This window comes from Netta rufina (genome assembly GCF_964035555.1).
Source record: "Netta rufina genome assembly, chromosome: 2".
Classification (NCBI taxonomy): domain Eukaryota; kingdom Metazoa; phylum Chordata; class Aves; order Anseriformes; family Anatidae; genus Netta; species Netta rufina.
The window spans coordinates 92,195,070-92,215,577 of record NC_140124.1 but is presented as its reverse complement, the minus strand read 5'-3'; the positions used below and the strand labels follow the sequence as shown (position 1 = coordinate 92,215,577).

General features: G+C 42.8%; 2 protein-coding genes across 2 annotated transcripts; one reads left to right on the top strand and one right to left on the bottom strand.

Moving 5' to 3' along the window:
- Positions 1–7,781: 7,781 nt before the first annotated feature.
- On the bottom strand, positions 7,782–16,051 carry NDUFS6 (NADH:ubiquinone oxidoreductase subunit S6). The gene is made up of 4 exons (XM_084282942.1): positions 15,885–16,051; positions 15,252–15,305; positions 9,755–9,877; positions 7,782–7,928 (listed from the first exon to the last, which is right to left on the bottom strand). Exons 1-4 carry the CDS (start codon positions 16,023–16,025, stop codon positions 7,863–7,865), a joined length of 384 nt encoding a protein of 127 aa, XP_084139068.1. The 5' UTR covers positions 16,026–16,051; the 3' UTR covers positions 7,782–7,862.
- Positions 16,052–16,071: 20 nt separating this feature from the next.
- MRPL36 (mitochondrial ribosomal protein L36) lies at positions 16,072–16,964 on the top strand. Its single transcript, XM_084282941.1, has 2 exons — positions 16,072–16,117; positions 16,218–16,964. The coding sequence occupies exon 2, from the start codon at positions 16,228–16,230 to the stop codon at positions 16,531–16,533; it is 306 nt and encodes a 101-aa protein (XP_084139067.1). The 5' UTR covers positions 16,072–16,117; positions 16,218–16,227; the 3' UTR covers positions 16,534–16,964.
- The last annotated feature ends 3,544 nt before the right edge of the window (positions 16,965–20,508 follow it).

Genomic DNA, 20,508 nt, shown 5'->3' with positions numbered 1-20,508 from the left:
CATACAGCCAAGTTGGACAAAGGAGAAGGACAAGAGGGAGGAAGACTATGAGCCTTCAGCATGAGAGACCCCCAGAGGGACCACCAGATATGGATGCGCATGCTCCAGTAGGAGGGTTTGGATTCCGGAAACTAATTATAATAACCCTGTTTTTTTTAGAAGTAGTAATGAATATGTATTAGTCTAGGAGCATAAAAATCAGCTGCTTGATGTAACTGGTGTGGATCTTGGTAGAGTAGAGACTCCCGGCGCACCCAGTGCTGTTTGCTTACCTCTATTCCTTTAATAAATTGTAAACTTTTATTATAGTCCTATTTTGAAGACTGAGCCATTTATAACAATTGGGGGCTCATCCGGGATGGCTTTGGTTCCTGCATTCTGATTTGATCTAGGAGAAGCATCCCACCATTTGGTGGCTCCTCTTCAAGTCAGGTCAGAACTAATGCCATCTTGAACCTGAATAAAGGTAAGCAAAGCTTTTCATTTTTTTATGAGCTCCCTTGCCGGCTGCAGCACTGTATTTTGCCTGTAATTCTGCGCGTGAAGATCCGAACGAAGACGACGGAGTCATAAGTGTTTAAGGAGTATACCATTCGGTTGGGTGGGATTCGGTTGCCTGTGTGTGTAGGAGCATGGCTGAGACAGAACTCAGTTCCCAAGTGAGTGTGGAGGTCTTCTAACTACAATTCCAATCTCCTGCGATGGATTTGGCCAGTGAAGGACCAAAGTGAATTGAGTACCGACTGGGTGACGAGATGCTGGAGAGCAGCCCCGCAGAGAGGGATCTGGGGGCAGGGGTTGACAGCAAGTTGAACATGAGACATGAGCCAGCAGTGTGCCCTGGCAGCCAGGAGGGCCAACCACATCCTGGGGTCCATCAAGCACGGCATTGCTGGTCGATCGAGGGAAGTGATTGTCCCGCTCTACTCTGCGCTGGTGCGGCCTCACTTCAAGTACTGCATGAAGTTCTGGGCACCACAGTACAAGAAGGACATTAAACTGCTCAAGAGTGTCGAGAGGAGGGCGACGAAGATGGTGAAGGGCCTAGAGGGGAAGCCGTATCAGGAGCGGCTGAGGTCACTGGGCCTCTTCAGCCTGGGGAAGGGGAGGCTGAGGGGGGACCTCATTGCAGCATACAACTTCCTCGCGTGGGGGAGTGCAGAGGCAGGAGCTAACCTATTCTCAGTAATCACCAGTGATAGGACCCACGGGAACGGTGTTAAGCTGAGGCAGGGAAGGTTTAGGCTGAACGTCAGTAAGAGGTTCTTCACCGAGAGGAGGGTGGTCGCACACTGGAACAGGCTCCCCAGGGAACTAATCACTGCACCAAGCCTGTCTGAATTTAAGAAGCGATTGGACTGTGCACTTAGTCACGTGGTCTAAACTTTTGGGTAGACCTGTGTGGTGCCAGGAGTTGGACTTGATGATCCTTATGGGTCCCTTCCAGCTCAGGATATTCTATGATTCTATGAATAGTGTAGTCAGAGGTCATGGGGCTGGATTTAGAAAAGTCCTGCATAAAGAAGGGATCTCAGAGAAGAAAATGTAAATAACATTAATATCAAGAAAAGGAATTCTGATTGCTAAATTCTATATCTGTCATGACTAGACAGATGAAAATCTATGATGGCAAGTTTGCCTTTAAGGTCATTTTCTTTTTTATTCATTTCTTTTCTTTATTTGTATTTATTTTTTTAACAGGCTCTGTACTAATTTTGCTCACAGAATGACTAACAGAAATATGACCCTTGTGCACCTTTTGTAGTTAATTCATTAGGTCAACTGTAACCACTCAGCCCCTTGTCAGGTTATTTCTACCAGTGACAAGGAGCAATAGACCTTAAAACTTTGAAGCCAGGTAGATGAGCTTATTCCACAAGGTCTCTTGGCTCCACCCTTGTTAAGTGAAACCTGCCAGGTGTGGGTCATTTGACCTTTGCTTTATAGGAAGCCTGAGGACTTGTGGGGGAATTGCCTCCCCAGGAGAGACTGAGGCTTGGGTAGCGTAGGGTGTTTTTCTCTCGTGGTGAATTGGGCTCAGTGTTCCCTACTAGGCTGCTTTTCCTTCATGTTTTCTGCCCTCTCTGTGAAATAGTTTTAGAGACTCTATGAGCTAGTTACATTGGTGGTGCCTTCTTCAGAAAAACCCTGGTGGCATTATTTCACTGCCAAGCACTTTGGAAGTGACTCGAGTTCAGAAGACAGCAGGTAAGTGTTCCTGGGTTCTGTGGTTGTTACTGTTGAGGAGTTTGAGTACTTCCTTCACCTTGTCTGTTTTCTGTGAAATTACTTAGGTGGATTCTAAGCTCCCTTCCAAGCACTGGAGGGGAGAAAAAAAAAAAAAAAAAAAAAAAGGCCTCAGAAGCCCAAGTGCACACAGGTCAGCCTGACATTGAAGAAGGTTCTTAAGTATTTGGAAGATTGAAAAACGGGCTGTGTGAAAAAGGTGCCTTAATGTGAATGCAGATTTTGCCTTGTGGTAAGTAGAAACAGGTTGGGATGGATACTGGTGGAAAGATGGCTACTTTGACTAAGTGGAAATGGTGAGAACATGCTGTTCTTCATAAAAGAAATACTGTTTTCAAAATATGCAGGTCAAAAGCAGTATGGAGAAAGTCTGTCATCTTCCCTTCAGGCCTGGGTCTCAGCTGGGAACTGCTTCCTGAAGAGGTCCAGCAACTTGAAGAGAATTGACCGTCCTCCCAAGCTCCATGAATCAGAGTCTCAACTATCAGGGGTAAGCATCTTTCTCTGCAAAGAGGCGCGGAATAGAGGCGCATCCCAACAAGACGTCTTCTTCCGAGGAAGTTCTCTGGGGTATCAGGGTAAGCTCTGACTGGGAATGAGTGGGAAAAGCACCGCATTGTGACTGGCCCAGATGCTCCATGTATATTTGGCATAGACTATCTTAGAAGAGGATATTGCAAGGACCCAAAAGGGTTCCGGTGGGCTTTTGGTATAGCTGCCTTAGAGACAGAGGGCATTAAACAATTATCTACCTTGCCTGGTCTCTAAGGACCGCTCTGTTGTGGGGTTGCTGAGGGTCGAAGAACAGCGAGTGCCAATCGCTACCACAACTGTGCACCGGCGGCAATATCGCACTAACCGAGACTCCCTGATTCCCATCCATAAGCTAATTCGTCAATTGGAGAGCCAAGGAGTGATCAGCAAGACTCATTCACCTTTCAATAGTCCCATATGGCCAGTGCGAAAGTCTAATGGTGAGTGGAGACTAACAGTGGACTATCGTGGCCTGAACGAAGTGACGCCACCACTGAGTGCTGCAGTGCCGGACATGCTGGAACTTCAGTACGAACTTGAATCGAAGGCAGCCAAGTGGTACACCACAATTGACATTGCTAATGCATTTTTCTCCATCCCTCTAGCAGCAGAGTGCAGGCCACAGTTTGCTTTCACTTGGAGGGGAGTCCAATATACTTGGAATCGACTGCCCCAGGGGTGGAAACACAGCCCTACCATTTGCCATGGGCTGATCCAATCTCTGCTGGAGCAGGGGGAAGCTCTTGAACACCTGCAATACATCGATGGCATTATTGTGTGGGGTGACACAGCAGAGGAAGTTTCTGAGAAAGGAAAGAAAATAGTCCAAATCCTTCTGAAAGCCGGTTTTGCCATAAAACAAAATAAAGTCAAAGGACCTGCATGAGAGATCCAGTTTTTAGGAATAAAATGGCAAGATGGACGTCATCAAATCCCAATGGATGTGATCAACAAAGTAACAGCTATGTCTCCACCAACTAGCTAAAAAGAAACACAGACTTTCCTAGGTGTTGTGGGGTTTTGGAGAATGCACATCCCAAATTGCAGTCTGATTGTAAACCTGCTCTACCAAGTAACCCGTAAGAAGAATGAGTTTGAATGGGGCCCTGAACAACAACAAGCCTTTGAACAAATCAAGCAGGAAATAGTTCATGCAGTAGCCCTTGGGCCAGTTTGAACAGGACCAGATGTGAAGAATGTGCTCTACACTGCAGCCGGGGAGAACAGCCCCACCTGGAGCCTCTGGCAGAAAGAACCTGGGGAAACTCGAGGTCGGCCCCTGGGGTTTTGGAGTCGGGGATACAGAGGATCTGAGGCCCGCTATACTCCAACTGAAAAGGAGATATTGGCAGCATATGAAGGAATTCGATCTGCTTCGGAGGTGGTCGGTACTGAAGCGCAGCTCCTCCTAGCACCCCGATTGCCGGTACTAGGCTGGATGTTCAAAGGAAGGGTCTCCTCTACACATCATGCAACTGATGCTACATGGAGCAAGTGGGTTGCACTGATTACTCATCGGGCTTGAATAGGAAACCCCAGTTGCCCAGGAATATTGGAAGTGATTATGGACTGGCCAGAAGGCAAACACTTTGGGATATCATCAGAGGAGGAGGTGGGTCGTGCTGAAGAAGCCCCACTGTACAACCAGTTACCAGAGAATGAGAAGAAATATGCCCTGTTCACTGATGGGTCCTGTCGTATTGTGGGGAAGCATCGGAGATGGAAGGCTGCTGTATGGAGTCCTACACGACGAGTTGCAGAAGCTGCTGAGGGAGAAGGTGAATTGAGTCAGTTTGCAGAAGTGAAGGCCATTCAGCTGGCTTTAGACATTGCTGAACGATAAAAAATGGCCAGTTCTCTATCTCTACACTGATTCATGGATGGTAGCAAATGCCCTGGGGGGATGGTTACAGCAATGGAAGCAAAACAACTGGCAGCGTAGGGGCAAACCCATCTGGGCTGCTGCATTGTGGCAAGATATTGCTGCTCGGGTAGAGAACCTGGCTGTAAAAGTACGTCATGTAGATGCTCATGTGCCCAAGAATCGGGCTACTGAAGAACATCAAAACAACCAGCAGGTGGATCAGGCTGCTAAGATTGAAGTAGCTCAGGTGGACCAGGATTGGCAGCATAAAGGTGAATTATTTATAGCCCAATGGGCCCATGACACCTCAGGCCATCAAGGTAGAGATGCAACATACAGATGGGCTCGTGATCGAGGGGTGGACCTGACCATGGATGCTATAGCACAGGTTATTCATGACTGTGAAACATGTGCTGCAATCAAGCAAGCCAAACGGTCAAAGCCTCTTTGGTATGGAGGACGATGGCTGAAATATAAATATGGAGAGGCCTGGCAGATTGATTACATCACACTCCCTCAAACTCGCAATGGCAAGTGCCACGTACTTACAATGGTGGAAGCAACCACCGGATGGCTGGAAACATATCCTGTGCCTCATGCCACCGCCCGGAACACTATCCTGGGCCTTCAAAAGCAAGTCCTATGGCGACATGGTACCCCAGAAAGAATAGAGTCAGACAATGGAACTCATTTCCGAAACAACCTTATAGACACTTGGGCCAAAGAGCATGGTATTGAGTGGGTGTATCACATCCCCTATCATGCACCAGCCTCCGGGAAAGTTGAACGATACAATGGACTGTTAAAGACTACATTGAAAGCAATGGGCGCTGGGACATTCAAAAACTGGGATACGCATTTGGCAAAGGCCACCAGGTTAGTCAATACTAGGGGATCTGCCAACCGAGCTGGACCTGCCCAATCAAACCTGTTATGTACTGTAGATGGGGATAAAGTTCCTGTAGTGCATGTAAGAAATATGCTGGGTAAAACAGTCTGGGCTACTCCTGCCTCAGGAAAAGGCAAACCCATTCGTGGAATTGTTTTCGCTCAGGGACCTGGATACACTTGGTGGGTGATGCAAAAGAACGGAGAGGTCTGGTGTGTACCTCAAGGAGATTTAATACTGGGTGAGAATAGCCCATGAACTGAATTGTACCATGTTAATTACTATATAATACAATACTGTATGTTATCACTACCATGACTACTATATACCCTACATGAAAATGGTGACTGATTAGAATGTATGGAAAAGAGTGTAACCTGAGCATGACATAAATGGTATGGAATAAGGGGTGGATAGATGTCCTGGTTTCAGTTAGCACAGAATTAATTTTCTTCCTAGTGGCTGGTAGAATGCTGTGTTCTGGCTTAGGATGAGAAGAGTGCTGATAACACCTCAATGTTTTAATTGTTGCAGAGCAGTGCTTATACCAAGCCAAGGACGTCTCAGCTTCTTGCTCTGTCCTGCCAACGGGCAGGCTGGGGGTGCAGCAGGAGCTGGGAGGGGACAGACCCAGGACAGGTGACCCAAACTAGCCAAAGGGGTATTCCATACCATCTGACGTCATGCTAAACAATATATAGGGGTGGCTAGCCGGGGGAGGGGGCCGGACTGCTCGGGGTTAGGCTGGGCATCGGTCAGCGGGTGGTGAGCAATTGCATTGTGCATCACTTGTTTGTACATATTATTATTAGTAGTACTATTATCATCATTGTATTATTATTATTATTTTCCTGTCTTAATAAACTGTCTTTATCTCAACTCACGGGCTTCACTTTCCATTTCTCTCCCCTGTCCCAGAGAGGGAGGGGGGAGGGTGAGCGAAGGGCTGCATGGTGTTTAGCTGCCAGCCGGGTTAAACCATGACATTCCTATAGGATTTGTGGGTGGGTGATAGGTCCTAAACCCCCTGCAAGACACTCTTACTAAGGTAACCAAGAGCTGTGGGAATTGCCATAGCAAAATTTCTAGATGGGTCAGACAGAATTGAAGACCAAGGACCAGAAGAAAGGGAGCAAATTACCAGACATACCACCAGAAAGTCCATTAGGAATAACAATTAGAAATTGGAACAATAGGGACCCCAGAAAATGAAAAAGTAAATTAAAAATGGTCCAATACTACATGATAGAATGATCAAAAGAACCCTTAAGACCCCTTGTATTTTGGCTGATATTTGGGTCCATGGAGGACTGGGTCTGTCAGGCTTTGAACATTAATGTTAATAGTAGAATACCTGTGGATCCAGAAGAGAACAAGTATGCTGCAGCTGACACATGGAATTAGAAGTTAGAGAGCAATTGATTAAGAATGAATATGTGCTACATCTGCGATGTACTGTGCCTGTGCTGCGCTTAGACCTCCAGATAACAGGAGCCCCTTGGACCCCAAGAACCAGATCAAAACAACCTCATGGCTCGGACTTTAACCAAGGGGTCTGAAATAAGGAGGACTGTTCACAAAGGGACAGGGTATGCATATGTATAGGAGTGTTGGGAAACTTCATGTATGTGTAACTCTTCACTAGATATAACCAAAGCAAGTTGCCACGTTAGCAGTGCATGACTTTGGTGGGACTACCCCCCACCCCCTGTGCCGCCCAGCACTGAGTAAACATGCCTTCTTTACAATCTTACTGATTGTGGAGTCAGCTTCAACTGCGGAATCAGCTTACACTGATTACCATTTTAGGGCACTGTTTCTTTTACACAGTAAAGGAAGTATAGCTACTTAATTCAGGTATCATGATCTTGCTCCTGAGATAGATGCCTATAAATGTTACAATGCTGAATTGTGCTTCCACTTTTTGAATTTGGCAGGCAATAAACAAGTTAACAGTATTAAACACCATCAAAAGACAAACACCTAGGATAATCAACCACCCTATGATTTATAATCAGATTCACTGTTAAAAAGAATACAAATTACTCATTACAAGTCACCCCTTGCCTCAGTCAGATGCCACTTTCAAGCCCACAAGAAGTCTGACAAACAAGGCTGGACATTTGTTCCATAAAAGCAAAAATAAATACAAGGTAGATATTGTAATACCACTTGGATCATCAATACTTGTAGTTTTAAAAAGGCACAAACTGGACTTTCCATAGTTAAGAAACACAAATGTAAATCTTGAGCTTTTAATTATATTGTTTATTTATAGTTAAACATTAACATCTTAACAGAAGTCTGCAAGCATGCAGGGATAATCTTTCAGTGATGTTTCTGTTTAAATTGAAGTCCACAGTAGCCACACGTTCCTGTCTTCGTTTCTTTGTCCTGCAAAAATATAGACACAAAAGATGCTAGTTTCACTTTACAGAACTTTTAGAAACTACAAAGTTTCTCTTACTTACATTCACCATCTTAAAACGGATCAATATAGGTCAGTACAGAATTTATGCTTACTTGAAACACTGCAAGTAAGAAAGGTGGTAAGAGATTCATACTTGGTATCTACACCATACGCAGCTTCCCTGCTGCCATTTTTAACTACCAGTCCTGATCTCTAAACACAATTTTTAAGTCCAGCCAAACAGTATCTTTTCAGCAATAAAGGATTCTCTTACCAAACTGGACAACTTAAGTCACTTCATTCATATTTGTTCCAGTGTTCTGAAAGGATCATTTTGTATTTATTTTAATAGAGAACGTGATTTTTCATTTTCAAGTTATATCTAGATAGGAATTTCAGCCAATTATGTACACTGACAGAATTAGTTACATGAAGGAGGAAAGTTCAGTAGAATTTCAAGAGAAATCCTGAAAAGAAACATTTTGGAGAAACAGATTACTACAGAATAAGATTTTATTCTTCTTTCCAAAAGATAAAAAGTTTATATATAATTAAAATTTAGAAGTGTGACTGATTGCAAGCAGTCGTTGTCCTCCTTAACATGAGGAAAAGACAAGACAAGCAGACAAGGAGGATTTTCTGCTATTTAGCAACATGACTATCCACAAGTTAATATTCAAGTGAAAAAATCCAGACTACCCTCCAACCCCCTAAAGTTGGGGTTTCAATTACTATGGCCAAGGAGAACAAGCTGATCTAGTATCATTCTCTCTGTTTGCAGGTACCAGCATTCAATAATTCAACTACAGACCTCAAATAAATTAATTGTTAACACAAAAAGATATCAAAAGTTACAGAAACTAAAGCATTTCTCAAGAACAGTGTGATGCAGGTAAAAAAAAATTAACGTTAAGTCAGAACAGATTGCTACAGAAGTTAACTTCTTAAGACTAAAGAATACAAGCTCCCTAAGTTTTATGAATTAGAACATCTGCTTTTGAAGAATGTAAAATAAATCATTATAAAATGCTTATTTTGTTCAAAATTGAAGAAATTATGATTGTCTCAACAATGCTGATGCTAAAGGACACTATTGTGTGTTCCCCCACCACTCTCTTGGGTATTAGGCAAATGTCAAATTTGAGGTAACCAAGCAAAGACTAAATTATCTTCAGTCTGCCTCAGGACAGTGCCTATTCAACTGATTCCATCAAGTTCATCAGTAGCCTCAATATTCTTCAATCCAGAATAAGAATACATTGGAAGCTACATCGCTACTGCCAGGGAGAATAGGAGGATAAGACATCTATTTTTCACTGATTCTCTGCCTATAATGAATCTTTCAGTCTTCAGAAATGCCAAGATTTAGATTTCTAAAGACAGGTTTTTTTTTCCTTTTTCCCCCCCCCTTGACCTTAGAGGATTCTAGAATAAACCACAGTCCCAAGAATAATGCAGAAGTATGGCTAGTCTACACAGTGGATTTTAGTTAAATGCCTCAAGACACAGCAAGCTTTTTTGTTTTGCTTACAAGGCACTGCTCGTTAATATTACGTTTTATTTGTTTTGTTATGAGATTTATTTTTTTTCTAGAAAGTTAAAATCACAAGCAAGAAATTTCTGGTAACTTCAAATGGAAACTCAAATTCTTCTAGGTAGAAATAAATCTTAATTTTGTATTAGGAACCAAATAAAATGAGCCTCTTAGTAGTTTTTTTTTACTTCATTGAACTAACATGCCAAAGAGCAGATGAACTTACACACAAGAAATAACAAGCAAAACATGCTATATGAAGAACAAAGATATTACCAAGTTTATGTATACTTTAGGATGTCCCAAAGCTCCACCACCACCATCACATGATATCACTCTGCTTTCAACTTCACTCACAGGCTGCTCTGCAATTAAATCAATTGCAAAATTCTTGTTCACCTGAAAGAAAAAGGAAAAAAGAAAGTTTTCAGTTATCTTGCACACTCAGACAGAAAACAATTGCTTCCCAAAATAGTTACACTACAACCAACTTAAGAAGTTCCTACACAGTTTTTTTTTCTGACCTTCTCCACAGCTGTAACAACTTCAGCTGCACTGTATTTGTTCACCAGACCAGTGAACTGAAGGTGTTAAACCCCACAAAAATAATGCCCATACCCTGACACAGACCACATCAATGCTCAGGTTTACATGACCTAAGCAGATTCAGCAAAGAGGTGGAGCAGGAACAAGCAGCTGAGAACAGAATTTTTTTTAACTGACACTGCCTCTGTATTGCTTTTGCCACTACATGATAAAATTGCAAAGATCCGTGCTGATAAACTCAAAATAATGGTGGGACAAGTAAGGTCATGAGAGAGATAAAACAACTGCCAGTAATTTAGAGCCTCCCACCACGCATGTTACTCCATCACTGCACATAAATCTCAGGAAGACATTAACTTAGTACACAACAGTTATAAAGGCAAATTGTAAAGAATTAGAAAGAAGAAAAGCCTCTAAGCACTGTTATGCCACTCTGTAAATCCATCTTACACACAATTCTTGAATATGTATATCACTACTGACTGTCAGATTTTTTACTCGAGCACGTCTGTGAGACCTGCTGAACGCACCCCCTCCTGGAGAGCGCCAGAGGCAGGCAACAGAGTGAGCTGCACCTACGCAGAACCTGCAGCACCTCCCTCATTCGTCTGTGCCACCTTCTTCCAGCTAGCTCAGAGCCAGCACTGAGCAGACAACCATCCCTGTCAAAAGCAACGTTACACGCACGAGAATATAAAATAACATGCAAACCCAACGAAGGTGCTATCTACCATACTGTGCATAAGTTCCATCAACTTGTCAGTATCTGAGTCTTAGGAAAAATACAAGATTTTTAAGTGCCCATTAAATGAATCTAAGAACCACAAGGGTTTTTTTTATGTAGTTCTAGTACATGACAACTTGGATTCTTTTGCCAAGCCTTCAATTAAAGCTCCACAAAAATCTGTGTTTTCCATACAGCAATAGAAAAGTCAGTTTGTCAACCACAGGATTTTATTTGCCTAAAGCTATATAAAGTTAACAAAAAAAAATTAACTTTCAGTATTGTAGCAAAACGGCAATGTCAAGGAACTCATTGCACATGACTTGTGGATGTCAGTCCCAAGCAATCTCAGTCAGCTTGCAAGGATTTTAACTGCTGCTTTAAGTAATGATCAAGATCTTGGATCTTTCTTTTTATGCTGAAGGAGGAAGACAGCACTCTGGTGCAACTCAGCTTCAAGATCATAAAGAGAACTCCACTCTTCCATATGCTGGCTTATTTCTGAACCACAAAAATATCTGTGGGGATAGGGGGAGAATAAGAACCTCTCATCTACTGTACAACAATGACTTGTTTCTGGTTCAGCATGCTAAACAAAAGTCTAGGAATGTGCGAGGAAAATATGCCAGAAAAAAAGACTGAGAAAAAAAATTATGTGGGGAAAAAAAAGAAGCAATTCTTGCTTCAGTTATATCACGTCCCTTCAATTAAAGCACAGTAGTAGTTACTGAGGAAGGGAGATTTCTCCCTAAGCACACCCAAACAGCATGGTCCTTACCCAAAGCATAACTCAATGAACAACTTTTTTTTTTCTCCCCAGTGCCAGCCTGACAATCCCACTGCTGCTTGTTTCCAGCTACTTGCCTGTGCCAGCACATTGTCTGTGAGGCTGAGAGTGAAAAACCAAACTTGGAACCCACCCAGGTCCAAGAGTCCAAAGGAAAAGAAGTCTGTATTTAAACCAGACCATCTCTGATGTCAGTTCTTCTCACGGCTTCTGTTGCTGTGCTGGCACAACAGGAAGAGTGGAGCTGAAGTGGAAATTGCAGTGTGGCATTAGATTCTGTGTCATCTTAGGGATTATACGAGGACAGGATTACACTGGTCTGGCTGCACAGATGCAGTTTAATAGCTGCCATTCTCAGTTTTCTCACAGCTACTTGTTTTAGACCCTTGCCAGAGATCATTAATCCCCCAGTTCTGCAGATTTAAACATTCAAGATCCAGCACAGAGAACAATGATTTCAGCTAAAACACATGGATTTCGTTAGCCAAACAATTAGACTGGCAGAACTGAAGTGACAGCATCCACATAACCTGGCCCTGTTCTCCCACAGCCTGGCAGGCGCTCAGAAGGGCCACGTGCAGAACCAAGGTGTGCGGCCAGACCTCGCTGGGGGCACATGGAGCCAAAGGCTTGAGGTTTGAAACAAGTGGCTACAGAGGCTGTACTGGTCTGGTAAGGAGTCCGATTTGATTAAGCAGTGAAGAAAAAGAAGTAAGTGAGGAAGCACAGTCACCATGTCAACAGGCTAGCTTCAGAAACAAGGCAGCATTCAGACTACAACACTGCTGTGAAATTCCAATACTAGCAGCTGAAATGCATTTGGGGAACTCCTATAAGGAAAAAAAAAGCCACTAGAAAGATATCCCACTTTGCTAAACACCACAGATAAATTCACCACAGATAAATACAGATTAGGATTATTTTCAGTGTTAATAGGTAGATTTTGTTCCATCTTCACAATTAAGAACTAGCATTAAGTCTTGCTTAACAGACCTAGAGCTTGCCTTTTGCTGGGGAAAGGGGAGCTGGGCTGAACCTGAAGCTTTCAGCGTTCCTTCATACAAAAAGTGAACCAGAAATAAATTGGTCATGAAGACACATTAGCAGGACTGGCAAGCCATGGAAAATTAGAGTCAAAGAGCATGTCCTACAAAGTTACAGAGGTAGAACTGAAATAGACATTGCATTTGGGAAATACTCAATCACTGTTCTCCCAGGAGTAAGCTTCCGACCACATTTTAAGCAACATTTTCATTTAATTATTTCCCACATATAATTCCTATTTTTGCCATGCAGCTTAAGTTAAATAGCATATATCTTATGAAATTCATGATACAATGAAGTCAACAACACACACAAAAAAAAATCAAAGATAAGCATGAGTTCAGGTTAAAATAGAAAAATAATATTTATATATGTATGCATTAGAAAACTACCACATCTTATAGTTAATACCTCTAATATCCATACACATCTGGAGCATTAGCACTAACACACTGATCACGCATTGGAGAATACAGACCAGCTAAAACAATTCCTGTTTCTCTCCCAAAGGACAGCAGCAGATCCCTCAGGGAATTGCGGTGCCTGATTATTAGGGAAAACTGAATGCTGGAGGACATAGTTTCACGTACCCACTCTGTTGATACAAAGCAGCAGCAAGCCTACAAAATAACTTTTCATTTGGCTGATGTTAGTGTTACTTAATTTTGCCTTTGAGGCTTCATTACTTTAGAATACTGTAAATCTTAGTTTTATTTATTAAATTGTATTGCTGCTTCAGCGAATGCTCGCATGCCTTCATAAAAACACCTTTGCAATATGGGTAAGGACTCAGATTTTAAATATGCAAGGCAAATTACACCTCAAAACACGTATTTAAACAGATATATAGATAGGTGATTCAGCAAAGCATTTAATTATGTGCTGCTGCTGAACAAAAATGGCACTAGAATCATTCTTAAAGTTTTCTTTCAAATGAAAACACCGTCTAATTTTCAGATGCCAAATGCTTACAGCTCCCACCTTAAATGTAAACACCTAATGGATATAAGGTGAGTCTTGAATTTTTACAGCAATTTGAGAAGGAATTTCCACTGAAGTCACAAATGCTTGGAGAGAGGGAGAACAAAGTTAAACTTCATCAGCCAGTAGTCTAAAAACAAACGAGAAAAGCCCTCAAGCTTTAAACATACAGCAAACCCTGACAGAGAGACTTTCTTAGAGACTAGTGTATTATCATACACAAATTTACACTAGAACTTAACTCTTAGGAATCTGAAATCATACCACTAAGTAACTAAGAAATATGTTTAAAAATCACACTACTAACTTGTAAATGATATTGGATGGCTTTATAGCTTACTTTAAGGTAAAATGCATAACACAGAAATGATAACTTGTAAGTTTGCAAATTTAAGATCTTTCTTCACATTAACTAGATACACAAGGTTATGGATTTATCCAATTACTCTGCATCTATGCTTTCCACTATCCTGAAATATTAGTTATTTCAACCAAAGTTCAGTTGGAAACTAGCATTTCCAAGTCTATCCAGCTTACTTCAGTTTTGAGTACTCTCAGTTTGGAAAAGCAGAAACATGTAAAACAAAAAAATGTTTATTGATTGAAGTTGGACGCTTAAAGCAAGCAACATGGCACTTTGTTTTACACTTTATGCCTATAGAAAAGTATTGTCAGACAGTTATTAGCAGTGATACAGCACTATAATATTTGTATTTTCTGAATTTAGTAAGTCATGGTTAAAAAACATTTTACCTCAAACAGAAAAGTATGAGGCATTTTGGACTCTTCCCCCCTTCCCCACAAGTCTTCTACTTGACAAAATCATGCAGAGAAACACAACTACATCAGCACTATGCTTTAACTTGGATCCCAGTTTCAAGGACAAGTCATGGGCAGCATGCAAATATGTTATTCCAGGAGTATCAACATATGTATGTATACTTTGCATACTCAAATTACCATATTGCTAAGACATGAGTTCTAATGTTTGTGCTCTGTTTCCTGGGTAGTTATTACATATTATAAATGATATTCAATTTTTTTCTATTCCCGTATTTAGATACACTATGATGTTCAGCAGAGAAAATAAGTCACTGCATTTGAGATTACCAGAAATGAAAACATGCCATCAACCTACATAGTTAACATGTACTTAGATAGCTAAGGTTACTAAATTTCTTATCTCAAATGTTTATGTTTGTAACATACAATCTAAAGCTTAGCTTTCACTTTTTTTTGCTGTTAAAAGAAGGCATATTCAAACAACACCATTAATTTTGTAGTTTACCAAAAGAAAACAATGAAAACATGCCATTATTTACAGTTTTAAAATGTAACATTAGATTTCAGGCCCAACTGCCAAATATTTTAAAAACCTATAAACTTCTGCAGGGTTCCTCATCATTTTTGACCGTTTTAAACTTCAGCCCACCACGCTACTGAAAACTTGGTTTTCTGTCAAAGCAGACTTCTTTATAGACAAGATCAAACAGCTACATTAACAAGAATAGGGTGGCACACAGAAGCTACCATATGCTGTACTGAAAGAAGATTTTTCACTCTAGTGAGAAGAAAACCACACAAAACCCGAAATCCAACAAACTTCATTTCTGGATTTTGGTGGTTGAAGACATCAAGTATTTAAAGGAAGTGCTACTTCCCCTCCCCTGAGGAAAACTGGTAGGAGTTACCTCTTTTTGTCGTCCAACAAATCTAACTTTCCTGTAATCTTTTTCTTCATATACCTGAAAAATAAAAATGATCTGATTAAAAAAAACAATGACCTTGAAGAACACAAAGGCTTACAGAACTATCAAGTGTAAATCATTTAAATCTTTTAGTCAGTTTCAAGCATTGTCATCATCTTACAATTACGTACTGCATAGGAAAAACTAATTTTCATTTCTGTCACAGAGAAAACAAATTATAGGTTGGAAAGTTAAAAAGAGTAGGCAGAGGGGGCAAGACAGGGATGCTTAAAGCCAGTAAACAGAAGCCTTGGCTGCGACCAGAGATACAAACAGCAGGTTTATTACTTCTAGCGATGGGTTTTGATCCCACACTGCCACCCGGAAGATGACATACACTGTGAGACGTAATATAAATAATACATGGCATGTAATATGTATATAAATGTACATACACAGTTATTTACTTTCTGAAGAGACCTCCGAGACCACCTGCTCCAACCACCCCCCTCCCACCACTGTCACCCACTAAACCCATGTTCCCAAGCACCACGTCCAGCCTCTCCTCGCCCACCCCCAGGGACGCTGACTCCACCACCTCCCCGGGCAACCCGTCCCGGCTCCCCGCGGCCCCACCTGCCCGGTGTGTGTCACCGCCTCGCCCGTGGCGGCGGCGCGCAGCCCGTAGCGCCGCGGGGAGGCCGCGGCCAGCGCCGCGCGGGGCGGCAGCAGCAGCGGCAGCAGCAGGCGGCGGAAGGTCGCGCCGGGCGCCGCCATTTTGCGCCCGCTCCTTCAGCCGTGCGCATGCGCCGCCGCCGCCCCTCCCTCCCTCCCTCAGCGTGGCTACCGAGGAGCGCCGGTTGCGAACGGTTGGTGGCCGTTATGGGGTGACCGTTGGGGGCCGTTAGGGGCGGTGGGGGGACGGAGGGGGTCGTGAGGGGGGTGCTGATGGCGGCGCTGTCCCCGCAGGGCGCGGAGCATGCTGTCCCTCCTGGCTAGAGCCGCGGTGCCGCTGTGCCGGCTGTGCCGCTCGCCCTTCAGCTCGCTGGCGCCGCGTTGGGGGCCGCCGTGGGCCGCCGGGGCCTCGGCGCTGTGGAAAGGGGCGGCCGCCCCCCCGGCCCTGCCCGCCGGCCCGGCGCTGCCCGGCCTCCTGCAGCTCGCCGCCGGGCTGAAGACGAAGACGACGCTGCGGAGGCGCTGCAAGGACTGCTACGTGGTGCGCCGCCGCGGCCGGCTCTACGTCTGCTGCAAGAGCAACCCCCGGCACAAGCAGCGGAAGCTGTAGCGCCGCGGCCGCTGCCCGGCGGAGCGGCGGGGAGCGTCGCCCCGAAAGGGGACCTCTGTGGGGCTCCCGGGAGGGAAGAAATAAACGTGGTGTTGCTGTGTAAGGTCTTGGGTCCGAGTGTGTGCGGCCTCCTGACAACTGGCTGCTAGGGAGCCAAGGCAGAAAGTGCTGTAGGTGACAGGGCGGGATCTTAAGTGCTACACTAGACTACATCAAGTTCGTGGTGATCACTGCCTTAACTTTGTTTCAAACTGTGGATGCTGAGAACTCAAAGGAACGACTTTCAGGATCTCTTGGTTATTTAGTCTTAATATTAGCCTTACAACCAAGTAGCTTGCTCTTAAGTTAACAAGAGTGAAGCTAAATCTGACTTGGGTGCGTCTGTGCTTAATTAAAGTAAAATGGAAATAAACATGGCTGATAGTGCATTATTACAACACACTATGAATCTTCCATGAAGAAAACCATGATGTTGAAAACTGTGGTAACAGAACCAATAGTGTCAAACTTAGCTGGGCCCTGAAGTGGGAAATAGTATTAAATAAGTTACATCAAAAGATGGTATGCCAACTTTGGGGTTAGTCTGTATGTAACATAAAAAATTCTTTTCACTGTTGAGTTACAGCAGGGACAACCTAATGTAGTTTCATAACGCCAGTGTAAGTAACCCTTGCTTAACATTATGGGTTTTAACACAAGGTGATGGCATTTTATCAGTGTAATGTGAGACAATCTAGAAATCTTAAGTTAAAGTTATCTAACATTATCATTTAATAATATTATCATCTATATAATATATATTGAAGTGTTCTTAGTGTCTTCATCCTTCTGAGACATCCCCACTGATGGTTCTGGTGTACCTGCTATTCTACTAGTAAAAGGTTTCCTGACCCCTAACACAAAAAGGCAGTAGCTGGGGTAGCTAGGAATTACTGCCTTTTGACTGGAGTTTGTAAACTGCTTTTTGTAGGTATCAACAACAAATGTGAAAATAGTAATTTCAGCTTCCAGCTAATTTGTCCTAAGTTTCTGCAAAGATTTAGGCTCATCGACAAATAACAATGAGGCCCTGGAATTATTTTAATACAGCTTTTTGTGTATCCCCTGAAACAACTCTCCAGCAGAGAATCTGGGGAGAATGACTAGGAACATAGATGCCCCAAGGGTCATATGGCCAAGCATACTGTTGAATGCAAACTGCTGGGTCTGTGTAGCAGCAGGTGAAAATTTAGACAGCCATAATTGCTGCAATCCCCAAGTGTGTTCCTACTGCTTCTGAATATTGCTATGCTTGAAGCAGGGATGTTTGGTCTTCCTGTGAACCGCAAGTTCTCAGCACAAGGTACCAAACTAAGCATTTGGGCAAGTAGGTTACAGCTACAAGACTGCCAGAGTAGTGTGAGATAGTGTCCGAGACTTAGAGGAGGTGAAGGTGATGGAGCACCACCCATATTTGAGGTTGCTCAAATGATATGGTGTCTAGAAGGACTTTTCTGCCCTCCTAAAATTCTACAACTTGAAAATTGTACCAGCTTCTATAATTATATCCTTTCATTTTCACTAGGTGCTTGGCAGGCATTGAGGAGCTGGAAAGTTGTGGCTAAACAACCCAGAGGCAACGGTTATTGGCTGGTCCCTATGTGCCTGAGCACTTTGTCTTTTCACTCATCTATCTCACTACAGGAAATGAGAATTTGGAGAGAGAGGAACAGGTTAGTTAACATAGACATCCATCTCAGGAGGCACTGAGGAAATTCATGGCAATGAATGGGGAGAAAAATGGCTAGCTTCATCACACCAAAGAGACATGGACTGAGTCAAAACTTGGAAGCCTCCTCAGAACCAAAGAACCTTGTAGTAGTTGAAAACTTGATGTACCTCACAAAGCATGGCTGAAGTTTACATGCTCACAAATAAGAGCTCCTACTTTATAAATAAATTTTCCAGGACAGTTTTACCCCTGCTTTAATGCAGCTTGCCAGCTAAGCAGTCAAAGAGTGTGCGTATGTTCAGAAAACCCAATGGTGAGGTCCACCCCCTTTTCTAGAAGGTCATGGGGAATGTGCAAGGACTGACCATGGGGCGAATGAGTTGGCCATCAAATGAGGAGAGGGTCTGCAGGGGATTTTTAGCAAAAGTAGTTATCAGCTATACCTACTGCCTCCCAAGCAGTTGATCCAGACCCATGTTTCTGTCAGAAAAATGGCTCGCACTCTGGTACAAGACCAAACGTTCAGGGGTTCAGTCTGGGGCTTGCTTGCCAAGGGCAACATCAGATGGCGAAGAGGGAGACCTGCAAGTACGAGTTGGTAGGGCTAGGAGCAGCGATCGCTCTCCAGTTAGAATCAGGGGCACATGGCATTCAGGGGCAGCTTTACCCAGGTCAGGCTGGTATCTGTTAGGTCTGGTCTAATTCTGCTCAGCAACAGGGAATGAAATTTACAGATGGCTTACTCTACAGGAGAGAGGGGCACAAATTACTATGCTTTCATTTTCCCTGTTAGCCCAAGGCTTTAGTTCAAGTTTGTATACAATCCAGATTGAGCAGCCTATTTCAACAACTTATAATTAGGAAAAATCGTGTTACGATTAAAGCCATTAAATTTAGTGCTTCTAGTCAGAAGTTTTAAGATTTGAAGTAATGTGAATTCAGATGTTTAACACGGCTGTAGATTACTCATGTGTCATCATCTGAACTGTTAGCTTGTGATACCTTGGGGTGGAGTGTTCAAAAGAAGGGAGTATTCGTGGTCATCACTGAAACGTCATGTAGAAACGTCGGTAGTGCTAATAGATTTTGGAAAGAGGATTATAGGATTAGAAAACAGAAGGCTCAGAACTGTAATTGTACTCTGCCATTGACTTACTGTATTATCTTGAGAAGGTAATTTTGCCTTTGTCTCTATTTCTCCATCTGTTAAATGGGAATACTGAATCTCCTGCTTCTAAGTACCTTTTTTGTTTTGTTAACACCCACAAATTGTTATAGAGGTATTCTAAAAAAATAAAATCAGATTTCGTAGCTTTCTGTAATTTGGGTGACATCATGAAGGTGACTAGAACTGGTGGCGGTGCATGTTTATTTTAGGTTTATTTGCAACGCCAAATTAGATGCTGAAATAATGTCAGTCATTAACCTAGTTGTTGGCAGGTGAGGGTTTACATCTTTCATTACAGACTTTCTGGACGTCGTGTTGCTTAATAGCTTTTTTTTTCAAAGGTTAGGGTATACAACTGCTACTTAAGCTACCCAGGCCAAAAATTTAGTCCTGTAAAACTAAAAAAACCGTCAATGTTAGTTCCATAAATGTATGATTTTTCTTTTTTATTTCGTCCTTTTTACAAGATGTTGTGAGGGCAGAAGATGAAAGGTAGAGCAATGATAAGGAGAGCGCAGCTAGAATGTAAAATGGTTTAGGGGAAAATAGGACCCAATAACACAGAGGAAGAAGAATCCTTACACTAAAAAATGAAATAAGACTCAGGCTCCAATTACAGTTTCAGCCTCTAGTTTTCTGCTGATTTTGTGTCTAGGTTACCCCTTCCAGCAATTCTTCATTCTTCTTTAAATCCCTGCAGTGGAGTAGGAGTGTGACAACTGATGTCTCCTGTGACTGCCTCCATTGTACAGTTACGAAAATAATTTGCAGTTGTGAGTGACTGAACTTGCTTAATTCCTCCAAACTGTTTCAGAGAATGAGACTGTCACATTCCCAGTACGCAACAGGTGGATATGTATTTAGGTCAACTGGAGGATAAATCGTAGAACTCATGTATATTAATGACTGTCAGACTTTGTGATTGCATGTATGGGAATTACTGCGTTGGTTGCTGAATTCAGGACAACAGCTCTTCAGTGATGACAGTTGAGGGAGAAATGTTTGGAAACGGTGCTACTGGGGGAGCTGTGTCTGCTTGGATCCAGCAGGTGCATGCAGAGGTTAGCTGACTGACAGGTGACTTTTCAGGATTCTG

Excerpts from the sequence above, each read along its gene's own strand:
- NDUFS6 (XM_084282942.1), bottom strand. The coding sequence starts at position 16,025 with ATGGCGGCGCCCGGCGCGACCTTCCGCCGCCTGCTGCTGCCGCTGCTG. Across the intron at positions 9,878-15,251 it reads TTGTTGGACGACAAAAAGAG|GTGAACAAGAATTTTGCAAT; the intron begins GTAACTCCTACC and ends TTTTTCTTTCAG. Across the intron at positions 7,929-9,754 it reads CTAAAGTATACATAAACTTG|GACAAAGAAACGAAGACAGG; the intron begins GTAATATCTTTG and ends ATATTTTTGCAG.
- MRPL36 (XM_084282941.1), top strand. The coding sequence starts at position 16,228 with ATGCTGTCCCTCCTGGCTAGAGCCGCGGTGCCGCTGTGCCGGCTGTGC.